The sequence below is a fragment of the Anomaloglossus baeobatrachus genome, chromosome 9 (assembly GCF_048569485.1).
Source record: "Anomaloglossus baeobatrachus isolate aAnoBae1 chromosome 9, aAnoBae1.hap1, whole genome shotgun sequence".
In the NCBI taxonomy this organism is placed as follows: Eukaryota; Metazoa; Chordata; class Amphibia; order Anura; family Aromobatidae; genus Anomaloglossus; species Anomaloglossus baeobatrachus.
Genome location: NC_134361.1, coordinates 198396695 through 198409704, shown reverse-complemented (window position 1 = coordinate 198409704; position 13010 = coordinate 198396695). Strand labels below are relative to the sequence as shown.

At 42.3% G+C, this 13010-nt stretch overlaps 1 protein-coding gene across 2 annotated transcripts in view; it reads right to left on the bottom strand.

Annotated features, from left to right (window-relative positions):
• Window positions 1-2860: 2860 nt before the first annotated feature.
• The window catches only part of LOC142251419 (uncharacterized), a 220138-nt gene continuing 209988 nt past the window's right edge, over window positions 2861-13010 (bottom strand). For both annotated transcript variants that reach the window (XM_075324199.1, XM_075324198.1), the window contains exon 7: window positions 2861-12360. In XM_075324199.1, the coding sequence (XP_075180314.1) occupies window positions 12268-12360 (93 nt within the window). In that variant the 3' untranslated portion in view covers window positions 2861-12267. The remainder of the gene's footprint in view (window positions 12361-13010) is intronic.

Here is a 13010-nt window from a genome sequence, read left to right as displayed (position 1 = left end):
TAGACTGTGAGCCCTCGCAGGCAGGGTTCTCTCTCCTCCTGTAGACTGTGACCCCGCGCGGGCAGGGTCCTCTCTCCTCCTGTAGACTGTAAGCCCTCACGGGCAGGGTCCTCTCTCTCCTCCTGTAGACTGTAAGCCCTCGCGGGCAGGATCCTCTCTCTCCTCCTGTAGACTGTAAGCCCTCGCGGGCAGGGTCCTCTCTCTCCTCCTGTAGACTGTAAGCCCTCGCGGGCAGGATCCTCTCTCTCCTCCTGTAGACTGTAAGCCCTCACGGGCAGGGTCCTATCTCCTCCTGTAGACTGTGAGCCCTCACGGGCAGGGTCCTCTCTCTCCTCCTGTAGACTGTAAGCCCTCACGGGCAGGGTCCTATCTCCTCCTGTCCTATCTCCTCCTGTAGACTGTGAGCCCTCACGGGCAGGGTCCTCTCTCTCCTCCTGTAGACTGTGAGCCCTCATGGGCAGGGTCCTCTCTCCTCCTATACCAGTCTGTATTATACTGTTAATGATTGTTGTACATATACCCTCTTTCACTTGTAAAGTGCCATGGAATAAATGGCGCTATAATAATAAATAATAATAATACCATTGAAGCACCCTTCTGTTCCGAATTATAGGGTCTACAATCACCGGTTACCATCATAGAAGATACAGTGATCAGATCTGGAAATAATTCCCTCTTGTTCAGATAATGGTTAGATCTGATGATCCATCAAAACTGAGGTTACCATACGACTCTGCTTGCACGCACAAAGATGGCTGTATACTGCTGCTACTGGGTTTCCCCGAAAATAAGACACCATTGTCAAGCTTCATGGACAGTCCTGTAGTTTCCATCTGCAGAAGGTAGCAGGGTTTGGCTACACAAGCTGCTCCCTGAATTTCCCCTTTTCCCTGCTTGGGGTTTATCCCTTTCTCTTTAGGACCCTGCGGATTTCCTTGCCTGAAAGCTGTTAATCATCAGCACTTCTTAAATACTCTCGCTTCTCTTGCTGGTGATAGACTTAGTAACCTACACAGACCCTGGATGCAAGCAGTCGGCTTGAATCCATCTGAAGAAACTTTGTGGCTTGTTGCAACTCTTTTTGTTGAGTCTTCCTGGAAAGAAGTTGTTTATGTGTTTTCCCCCGTGTATGCTCCCTGTGTCTTCTTTAAGCTTAGTGGGTTGACTAAGTGCTCATCCCATCCATTCCAAACCTAGGCCCAGTACTAGGGTCAGTCAGGGTCAGGTATCCTGCTCGGCGCATAGGTTTGGAAATAATCTAGGTTGGTCAGAGGAGCCAGCGGAAAGTTTGATCAGGGGTCTACATCTCCCTTCCCTAGTCACTGGGTTTCCCTTCCCTGTTTCCGTACGTGTATGACTTCCCCATACCTAGTATGACACTTATATATTTTTTTTTTGCCCCCAAAAAATGACCTAGGGCTTATTTTCAGGGAAATTCAGTGTATCGCAGCATAATGCAAGTGAATACAGTCACATTGCAACCCACAAGGTACTGCGACAAGCATGTCACCCAAACTCCAACTTTTCGCCATTTGCTTATCCTGGTACCTTGTGAGTTGCAATACGACCCAATTCCCTTACACTACGCCGCAGTGTAACATACAGTGAAATTTGGCTGTGTGATCAGTGTCAGAGCCAAAGTCGTCATGTAGCTGCAGGCAATAGTTATGATCCTAATATTCTTCATTGGCCAACTTGGCACAGTGGGCTGCAAGTTTAGTGTTAAAAAAAAGTACCTATTTTTTTTTTACATGCAAAACACAATAAATCCATTCTTTAATGTCATAGAACACAATTAAAAAAAATACATTTTTAACAATCTATGATTTTTAGAGAACCCCTTTAACCAGGTACATAACTGGCAGTGCAAGCTTACCAATATACAGGAAGGGGAAGAACGTAGCATAAAGAACAAATCATGAGAATGCATATACATATAAAACTATCCTACATGCTGATAAGAAACACATGTATATATACAATGTGTCCGCCCACATCCTGTCCACCGCCATTAACTTGAGAACGGCGGCAGCTATAGGCATAGAAGTGGTGTCTAGGTATAGTAAAGTAGCCATGCACTACGCAATGAAGCCACCTATAGCGCCACCTGGTGGAAAACAACGGAGTTAGCATTTTTATCTCGAAAACGGAACGAGATAGAGAAAAAAGTGAATTACAAAGTTGTAGGGCATCATCAATACGAATCGACACCTTGCATACAGAAATGCTATGATTAGAACGTGTAAAACTCACAAGGCTGTGGACGTGAAGCGATACCTCATGGAGGCCTTCCTACAAGTCATTGGGTATGGTGGATGTGTGGAGTGGCCTCCGCTCACCTGACCTGACCCCATTGGACTTCTTTCTGTGAGGTCACATCAAACAGCAGGTGTATGCGACCCCTCCACCAACATTGCAGGACCTACGACGACGTATCACAGATGCTTGTGCAAACATATCACCTACCATATTGCACAACGTGCAGCAAGATACAGTATGCTGCGCAGAGTCCAGATGTGCATTGCAGCTGACGGGGGCCACCAAGAGCATCAAAGTTAAATGAGCGCCATATGCGTGACCAGCATTCAATGTTTTGGGGGCGTCATGGGTTTCATATCATAGCATTTCTGTATGCAAGGTGTCGATTTGTATTGAATTGATGATGCCCTAAAGTTTTTTAATTCACTTTTTTTTTTCTCTATCTCGTTCCTTTTTCAAGATAAAAATGCTAACTCCGTTGTGTTCCACCAGGTGGCGCTATAGGTGGTTTCATTGCGTAGCGCATGGCTACTTTACTATACCTAGACACCACTTCTATGCCTATAGCTGCCGCCGTTCTCAAGTTAATGGCGGTGGACAGGATATGGGTGGACACACTGTATATATATTATATATAATACACACAGAAATTCAGAGGAGGGAAAAAAAAAAAAAGAGAAAAAAGGGGAAATTTAACGCCCATGCTACTCCACCCTTGTGTTGCAATGAAAGGCTTCCCGTATTTCACACTATTATACAATGGTTAAACATAGTCATTTTTTTAAAGCACAATGCACTGTCAGTGTAAGCATCAAAAATAGGGGGGTACGTAGGACTTTATGGTTAGTTTACAAGTTCAGAACATAAATAAATGTTAAATACGACTTTACATGTATAAAAAGGAGGCACGTGGGTGTCAGGGTAACATCTCCCTCGAAGACCTGGTAGGTGATTATCATGTAAACCAGCGGAATCCAACCTGTAGCCCCCCCAGCCGTCATGAAACTGCAAATCCCCCTAAGCCCTGAGGGGTGCGGGCTCGTGAGGCAAGATGGTGGTTGCAATTTTGCAACAAGCTGGAGAACCGTAGGCTGGAGACCCCTGCTGTAAACTAGTAAATATACAACCCCATTACTATCGGCTGGGAATAAGGTCTTATAAGTTGTACACTGAATGGAATTTACTAAATATTCCAATATCATAAGTGGTCAACGCAACGTATCATCTGTGTAATGATATCAACGTAGGATTTCTCCATTAATATATCATTACCAGGGACATTTTTTTTAACCATGTACCCCCAATGCATGTAGTACCCCTTTACTAAAGTTAGTACCAAACCGTTATTTTTTTTGTTCTATCTAGCATTAGTTATTATGATCCGGTCTCCGATGACAGACGTGATCAATATCGGATTGCTGAAGATCCAACAAAACAAATAATCTACCAGTTTGTGGCAACACAGGACTAGATCAATATAGTAAAAAAGCACTTGATAAACTTCTCAAATTCAGCTTGGTATTGGGGAACTAGGGTGTTTTTACACCACACCTAAAATTCTTGCAAAAAAAAAAATAAATTTAGAAATGTGGATTAATTTCTGAGAATCACCGTATTACAACATGACTAATAGCTGATGTGAAATCCCAACTGTAGGTGTGAAGACAAGACGCTACCAGATTATTTTAGTAACAGCTCTTAAAGGAGGGCGGAGGGCGTAGCCGGACTGAGGTCTACTGTGTAGGGTGGAATCGGGAGATGTAACCATCAGCCGGACAATCAGCTGTCCAATGCCTATGTTCGGCTGACGTCATCCATAAAGCTGGATAATTAGCTGTCCAATGTCTATGGCCAGCTTTATGGATACCATCAGCCAAGCAATCATTAGTCCAATGTCTATGGCCAGCTTTATGGATGCCATCAACCGGACAATCAGCTGTCCAATGTCTATGGCTTTATGGATGCCATCAACCGGACAATCAGCTGTCCAATGTCTATGGCTTTATGGATGCCATCAACCGGACAATCACCTGTCCAATGTCTATGGCTTTATGGATGCCATCAACCGGACAATCACCTGTCCAATGTCTATGGCCAGCTTGATGGATGCCATCAACCGGACAATCAGCTGTCCAATATCTATGGCCAGCTTTATGGATGCCATCAACCGGACAATCAGGTGTCCAATATCTATGGCCAGCTTTATGGATGTCATCAACCAGACAATCAGCTGTCCAATGTCTATGGCCAGCTTTATGGATGCCGTGAGCCGAACAATCAGCTGTCCAATGTCTATGGCCAGCTTTATAGATGCCATCAACCGGACAATCAGCCGTCCAATGTCTATGGCCAGCTTTATGGATGCCGTGAGCCGAACAATAAGCTGTCCAATGTCTATGGCCAGCTTTATGGATGCCATCAACCGGACAATCAGCTGTCCAATGTCTATGGCCAGCTTTATGGATGTCGTCATCTGAACAATCAGCTGTCCAATGTCTATGGCCAGCTTTATGGATGTCGTCATCTGAACAATCAGCTGTCCAATGTCTATGGCCAGCTTTATGGATGCCATCAACCGGACAATCAGCTGTCCAATGTCTATGGCCAGCTTTATGGATCCTGTCAGCCGAACAATCAGCTGTCCAATGTTTACAGCCAGCTTTATGGATTTTTTGGTGGTCAAGAACCTTGTTGACCATTTCCAACCACCAGTGTTCAGAAAATAGATTTGGACTAGAAGATATATATCAGAATCAGCTCCAAAATGATGAAAAAAATAATGTTTTTCCCTTCTTTCTAAATAATCACCTATCCACAAGAGAAGTGTTATAGGGAGCCTGACAGTTCAACCAATGGCAGCATGGATCAGACACTGACTGCGTTATTGGAGACCAGTATGATTTGCTATGAAGCACTGCATCGCTTTGGGGAAAATATAATTTGATCAGCCGGCCGGGGGCTATGCATCTCAGGTGACTATGGTAGATTTTCCTTCCCTCCTTTGTGAGTTAGGGGTAAAGGGTAGATAAAAGCTCACTGGGACCTCCCTAGGACTGGGTATGCAAGATGCATGGTCACATCTGGCTTTTTAGAGTAAATCATACATGTCAGAAATAACACAGTGTGATTTGGTGTCCAGGCAGCATGAATCGGTTAACTTGCCGATTACCGAGGCTCAGAACCTCTACTGGTCCTGAGAAGGGGACAATGAAATGCCCCATTATATGGAAACATATGAGCTCGTTATGGTCTGTAGGACTGCCAGAGATGGCCGAATACTTTGCTCAGCTGTCTCCTGCACTCAAGTAGGGATCATTTTACTGGACTGTTTTAGGTCTCTATTCTTGGAACTGATGGAGTTGAACCTCCAGTGGTCAGTAAGTTTTTACCGTTCTTGTGGATAGAAGAAAATTTGCAAAAGACGGTCCAGAAGAAAGAAATAAGGGGCACTACATTTACAACCATTAAACCTTCTTACTTTATTGAAGACTCATAAAAAACATGTATAACCAGACAGTAGGTATGCGGGAGGATGCAGGAGATGTTTAGGACCTGTAGAAGGGCTTCATTGTCTTGACGTCTCCTGAATATCTAATGTCTGGTTCTAAATGTTTTTCATGAGTCTTCAATAAAGTAAGAAGTTCTAATGTTGGTAAGTGCCCCCTCATTCTTTCTTCTGGACTGTCTTTCGGATCACTGATTCCCAGAGGATGAGCATGACCACAAGTGAAAGTGAAAAAACAGTAGGGCTTCTCCCGTTCATGGGCGCCTAGTTGGTTACTATCTGGTAGTGGGGTTCTGGCTCTTTTTTGTTGGTTTTAGATAATTTGTCAAGATTTCGGATCACTGATTCCCAGAGGATGAGCATAACCACAAGTGAAAGTGAAAAAACAACAGGGATTCTCCCGTTCATGGGCGCCTAGTTGGTTACCATCCGGTAGTGCGGTTCTGGCTCTTTTTTGTTGGTTTTAGATAATTTGTCAAAATTTCGGATCACTGATTCCCAGAGGGTGAGCACGACCACAAGTTGAAGTGAAAAAACAGCAGGGATCCTCCCGTTCATGGGCGCCTAGTTGGTTCCCATCCGGTAGTGCGGTTCTGGCTCTTTTTTGTTGGTTTTAGATAATTTGCCAAGATTTCGGATCACTGATTCCCAGAGGGTGGGCACGACAACAAGTGGAAGTGAAAAAACAGTAGAGCTTCTCCCGTTCATGGGCGCCTAGTTGGTTACCATCCGGTAGTGCGGTTCTGTCTCTTTTTATGTTGGTTTTAGATAATTTGCCAAGATTTCGGATCACTGATTCCCAGAGGGTGAGCACGACAACAAGTGGAAGTGAAAAAACAGTAGGACTTCTCCCGTTCATGGGCGCCTAGTTGGTTACCATCCGGTAGTGCGGTTCTGGCTCTTTTTTGTTGGTTTTAGATAGTTTGCCAAAATGGGAATAACCCTAAAACTGGAATGAGAAACTGTTGACTCTTTGGGATTAACCCATTTCATTTAGGAAACAGATATTACTTATACACATAGTGGTGTAATTAAGGATGAAAAAGCGAAACGTACCACAAGATGAGAGGGGCTTACTATGCCTGTAGAGGAATGTTAACTTATCTCCCTGGAGTTCATTCAATGCGAGAGCTTTCTCTCTCCGACACGAACCCGCTGCAATATTTCAAAATAAATGTCATTTGCTCAACTATCCGGAAGGTCATGAGGACATAAAGCAATGTTCTGCTGAGAATTTCTACTACACTCTATACTAATTTGTTTCATTCACTCTTAATATTTTTTTGTACACTTCGTCTGTCTATTGTTACCTGCAAGCTGCTTTCATAAGAGGCCGGTCCTGATAACTTGCATTTGTAGCATTGCTAGCACTTTTACTTCTGGATAAATCCTTCAGTGACTAATGATGTGACCCGGAATTTAGAGAGTTCTGAGTATTGTAACTAGGAGAACAGATTACATAGACATTATTTTCACTGGCTACAGGAATCCTACTTACAGAATTAATATATACAAAATATGTGAATTCCACTTTTGTAGTGTGTATCCTCTATATTAAAAAATGTGATCGTGAAATTCAGATGCAGGCAGAATGTGCTTGCAAGCTGCGAGATGCAGTGCAACAGTTATATTCCTTCACGAGGGTATGTTTACACGGGACAGATGTTTTACATGCTAATTTTTTTAAATTTTTTTATGGATTTGCCAAGGAATACACCCATTGTAATATGGAATCAATGGATAAAAATCTACTACATACATGCTGAGTACTTAAAGAGGATATCCACTACTTATACAATCCTTACTCCTTCCCCTTATTCGCCCCGGTAAAAATAAATAAGCCTTTACTCACCTCCGGTGCGGATGTGGTTTCAGCGATGTCTGAAGTCACGTTTCTTTGGCCCACCTGATATTGCTATGACACGTGAACCCCGCGACTGATCAACCTGGCGTCTGTCTGCCCGCCTTCAGACATTTGAGCAGGATGAGAGCGCAGCGCTGACTTCCTGCTCAAATGTCCGAAGGTGGGCTGATTGTGTTCCCGGGGCCCTCGTGATATTGTTATGACACGCCCTGTGACGACCAATGTCAGACATTGCTGGAACCTCGGCCGCACGGGAAGTGAGTAAAGGCTTATTAATTTTTACTGGGGCGAGCAAGGAAAATGAGAAGGGGTTGTCCTATACTTGGACAACCTTTTAAGGGAACCTTTCATGTCCCAAAACACTATTGACCTCCAGATATATAGTTAATCTACAGGTTAATAGTGTCCTAAAGCTGCCCGAACAGAACACAGTAAGTAGTGGACAACCCCTTTAAAGGGAATCGCTCATGTCCCAAAACACTATTGACCTCCAGATATATAGTTAATCTACAGGTTAATAGTGTCCTAAAGCTGCCCGAACAGAACACAGTAAGTAGTGGACAACCCCTTTAAAGGGAACCGGTCATGTCCCAAAACACTATTGACCTCCAGATATATAGTTAATCTACAGGTTAATATTGTCCTAAAGCTGCCCGGACGCCACTCAGTAAGTAGTGGACAACCCCTTTAAAGGGAACCTTTTATGTCCCAAAACACTACTGACCTCCAGATATATAGTTAATCTGCAGGTTAATAGTGTCCTAAAGCTGCCCGGACAGAACACAGTAAGTACCGTAGTGGACAACCCCTTTAGAGGGAATCGGTCATGACCCAAAACACTACTGACCTGCAGATGTATAGTTAATTTGCAGGTTAATAGTGTCCTAAAGCTGCCCGGACAGAACACAGTAAGTAGTGGACAACCCCTTTAAAGGGAACTGGTCATGTCCCAAAACACTATTGACCTCCAGATATATAGTTAATCTGCAGGTTAACCCTAGAACACATACCTGGGGCCTCGCAGGCCTGCTAGGTTACTTGTTTTCTATGTAGATTTCTATGGCTGCGCGTCCTAGGGTTAATAGTGTCCTAAAGTTGTCCGGATGCCACACAGTGCGGCTTTCAGTCAGTGCCGGGGCGTGGTTACTGTATACTGAGCGGTGACTGAAGCCGCGCTGTCCCCGCCTCTATGACTGAAAGCAGGAGGCCGCCAGGAAGAGTAAGTTCATTTACTTTGCCGGTACCAGGGCTGCTTTGGAACGCTATTACCCTGCCAATTAATAGCATTTTGGGACATTATAAGGTCAAGTCCAGATTACTTCCCGCAGTGTGTTGAAATCTCATTTATTTTGCCAGCCAAAAAATGACCCTGTGTGAACATACCCTAAAATAGTTGTGCTAGGAACCAACTATAAAGACTTTGTGAATAAATATAATTCTATGGGTTCATATCCTATGTTCAATTTTCCCTATATTACATCTCTTGGCTTCATACAGTTGTACAGATACAGATTGGCATGTAAACCTGGGGTAAGCCTACCTTTAGGCACTTTTTTTTTTACTAATATCTACAATGTTATTTACATAGCTCTATTTCAAACCCCTTATGTCTGTTTAAATGGTCATTTTACATTTTTACTAAAGCCTACAGATAGGTAACGTTATGCTCTATTGGGTCCAGGTTCCCACTAGAATGAGGGGTATGTGCCGTTTCTTAAAAAATTATTCCTCTGAGTATTTTTTTTTTTAATGATAGTGACCTTTTGAAAAAATGTGAAAAATAAAATTTTATTCCTCTTACTAATAGGAGGTTGTAATAAAAATGTAAAGAAAAAAAGCGTTGTCTACACAGCGCCATTGTTCTCTAGTAACTTATTACTATAATGTAGACACAAAAATAAAGATCACGGCGGGTCAATAACTTCAGACTCTGGAAGTCGGCACAACAAAAACGTATTAGAAAAAAAGCATGATCACTGCGGGGCAATAGCTTGTATTGTAAATCTAATAGAAAAATGCATGATGGAAATACTCACTAAAGTGTTCTTTTACTCTCCCATTTTAATAATAAAGGGGTATTCAAATCTCTTAGATTAAATCCCAATATGTAGTAGGTGTAATACTAATATTAGCAAATATCTCCAATTAGAAATGTATTATAGTTCTCCTGATATAGCCATGTCTCTTACCTCATGTGCAGGGCATTGCAGCTTAGGTATTCATTAGGGATGATCGAATACTTCGATTATTCGGCTTCACGAATATTTTCCAAATACCTCGCTGCTATTCGACTATTCAATGCGCAATGTAAGTCTATGGGAAGCCGGAATAGTTCCGAATAGTTGCTATTCGAGTTTCCCATAGACTTACATTGCGCATCAAATATTTGCGAATAGTCGAATAGAGGCGAGGTATTCGATTATTCGGCTTCGCGAATATTTTCCGAAGTACTTGATCATCCCTAGTACTCATGTTACGCCCAGTGATAGTGACTATTGGTTAGTTGCTGTGGTCATAACCATAGATACCTAACCTGCAATGCCCTGCACATGAGGTAACAGACATGGCTATATCAGGAAAACTATACTACATTACTAGTTGGAGGCATTTGCACATATTATTATACCTACTATATATTGGAATAGGATTTTGGTGATGGGAATATCCCTGTCTCTTTCCTCATGTGCAGGGCATTGCTGCTTACGTATCCATGGTTACATCCACTCATAGTGACACAGTTAGTTGCTCGTGGTCATAACTATGGATGCTTAAGCTGCAATGCCCTGCACATGAGGTAAGAGACATAGCTAATCAGGAGAACTATACTACATTTCTAATTGGAGGTATTTGCTAATAATATTATTACACCTACTGCAACTTGGAATAGGATTTTGGTGATGGGAATATCCCTGTCTCTTCCCTCATGTGCAGCTTACATATTCATGGTTACATCCACTCCTAGTGACAGTTAGTTGCTCGTGATCATAACTGCAATGCCCTGCACATGAGGTAAGAGACATAGCTAATCAGGAGAACTATACTACATTTCTAATTGGAGGCATTGGCAGATAATAATATTATTATTATTATTATTATTAATATTATTATTATACCTACTACATACTGGAATAGGATTTTGGTGATGGGAATAACCCTGTCTCTTTCCTCATGTGCAGGGCATTGCTGCTTACGTATCCATGGTTACATCCACTCATAGTGACACAGTTAGTTGCTCGTGGTCATAACTATGGATGCTTAAGCTGCAATGCTGTGCACATGAGGTAAGAGACATAGCTAATCAGGAGAACTATACTACATTTCTAATTGGAGGTATTTGCTAATAATATTATTACACCTACTGCAACTTGGAATAGGATTTTGGTGATGGGAATATCCCTGTCTCTTCCCTCATGTGCAGCTTACATATTCATGGTTACATCCACTCCTAGTGACAGTTAGTTGCTCGTGATCATAACTGCAATGCCCTGCACATGAGGTAAGAGACATAGCTAATCAGGAGAACTATACTACATTTCTAATTGGAGGCATTGGCAGATAATAATATTATTATTATTATTATTATTAATATTATTATTATACCTACTACATACTGGAATAGGATTTTGGTGATGGGAATAACCCTGTCTCTTTCCTCATGTGCAGGGCATTGCAGCTTAGGTATCCATGGTTACATCCACTCATAGTGACACAGTTAGTTGCTCGTGGTCATAACTATGGATGTCTAAGCTGCAATGCTGTGCACATGAGGTAAGTGACATAGCTAATCAGGAGAACTATACTACATTTCTAATTGAAGACAGACATTTACTAATATTATTACGCCTACTACATATTGGGATAGGATCTTGTAGATGGGAATACCCCTTTAAGCTTCGAGCTGCCAACTACTCGGCATTGCTGGAATAGAATATTGATTATTTTCAGACATAATGGTTTGAAAATTCTCAAAACCGAAAATAAGTATTAATTGACGTAACATATATGCAGCATTTTCTGGCCAGGAGAAGGTAACCTATATCAGGATGCAACTATGTAGCGGAGGCATGATCTCCGCCAATATTCTTGTAAAACATAGAGATGGTTGATGAAATACTAATATCCCTTTGGTGGCCGACATCCTCTTCAGGAAAGCTGAATCATTATTGATGAAAAATAAACCCAAAAAAACAGGAAAGTGAGGCGGTGCACCATTGCTGGAACGTAACGCAAGGTCAATGCAATGTATATATGTGCGTTCCGGAGGCTAAACTTGTTCTGTTCCGTATTGATAATCAAAGTCCTATTATTTGCTCTCCAGTGATACAATATTGGTTGACGCTGATTGTAATTATTCATTCACAGGTTGAAAAATTCAGCATGAAAAAAAAAATAAAAAAAAATAATAAAAAAAAAATAATAATAAAAAAAAAAATAAATTGCAAAAGTCCAAAATCCTGGAAAATGAAAAAGTTGAGGCTTAACATACACATATATCCAGCACCTACATGTACATGCTCTGTCTATAATGTCAGTCTTCATATAAGGAGGTTATTCTCGTCGCGGCCATCTTTACAGTATGTTTCCACAGCCTGGTTGGCAGTTAAGTTCTTTCCATCCCCATGGGGTAACGTCAGTGGTTTCAGCTGAGCTGCTTTGTGCTCCACCAAACGAGGAACATGGCTCCACCCGTCATCAGGCCGCCCCATAGCAAACTGTAGAGGATGCTCATAGGCTGCGAATAAAGACAGAACAAGTTATGGTGAGATACATGTACACTATGTAAGCAACAAAGGAATGAAACAAAGGGTTAATATATGCATTATAGCAGCGCCTCTTGCAAAGACCACCTCTCCGAGAAGACCACCTCCTTATCCAGGACAGTTCATTTGTGACAGATTTTCAGTTCCACTATATCTTAAGCATTTCTTTTTTTTCATATAGACATACAGGGAAAAGGGATAATGACCTATTATGATAGCTACGATTAGTGTCACGCTAGGTAAGGGGAAGTACCAAGCAAGCAATGAAAGGGAAGGGAAGGGGGAGATGGTGACCCTTGACCAAACCTACTGATGGTCCCTGGGGTTCCTCAGGGGGCACATTACTACAGGATAGGGACAAGAATGGGGCACATAAGTAAAAAGGTACAAGGTGGGGGCACATTACTACAACATAGGGTCAAGGAGGGGGCACATTACTACAGGATGGGGACAAAGATAGGGTACATAAGTAAAAGGGGACAAGGTGGGGGCACATTACTACAATATGAGGTCAAAAAGGGGGAACATTACTACAGGATGGGGACAAGGATGTGGCACATTAGTAAAAGGGTACAAGGTGGGGGCACATTACTACAATATAGGGTCAAGGAGGGGGGCACAT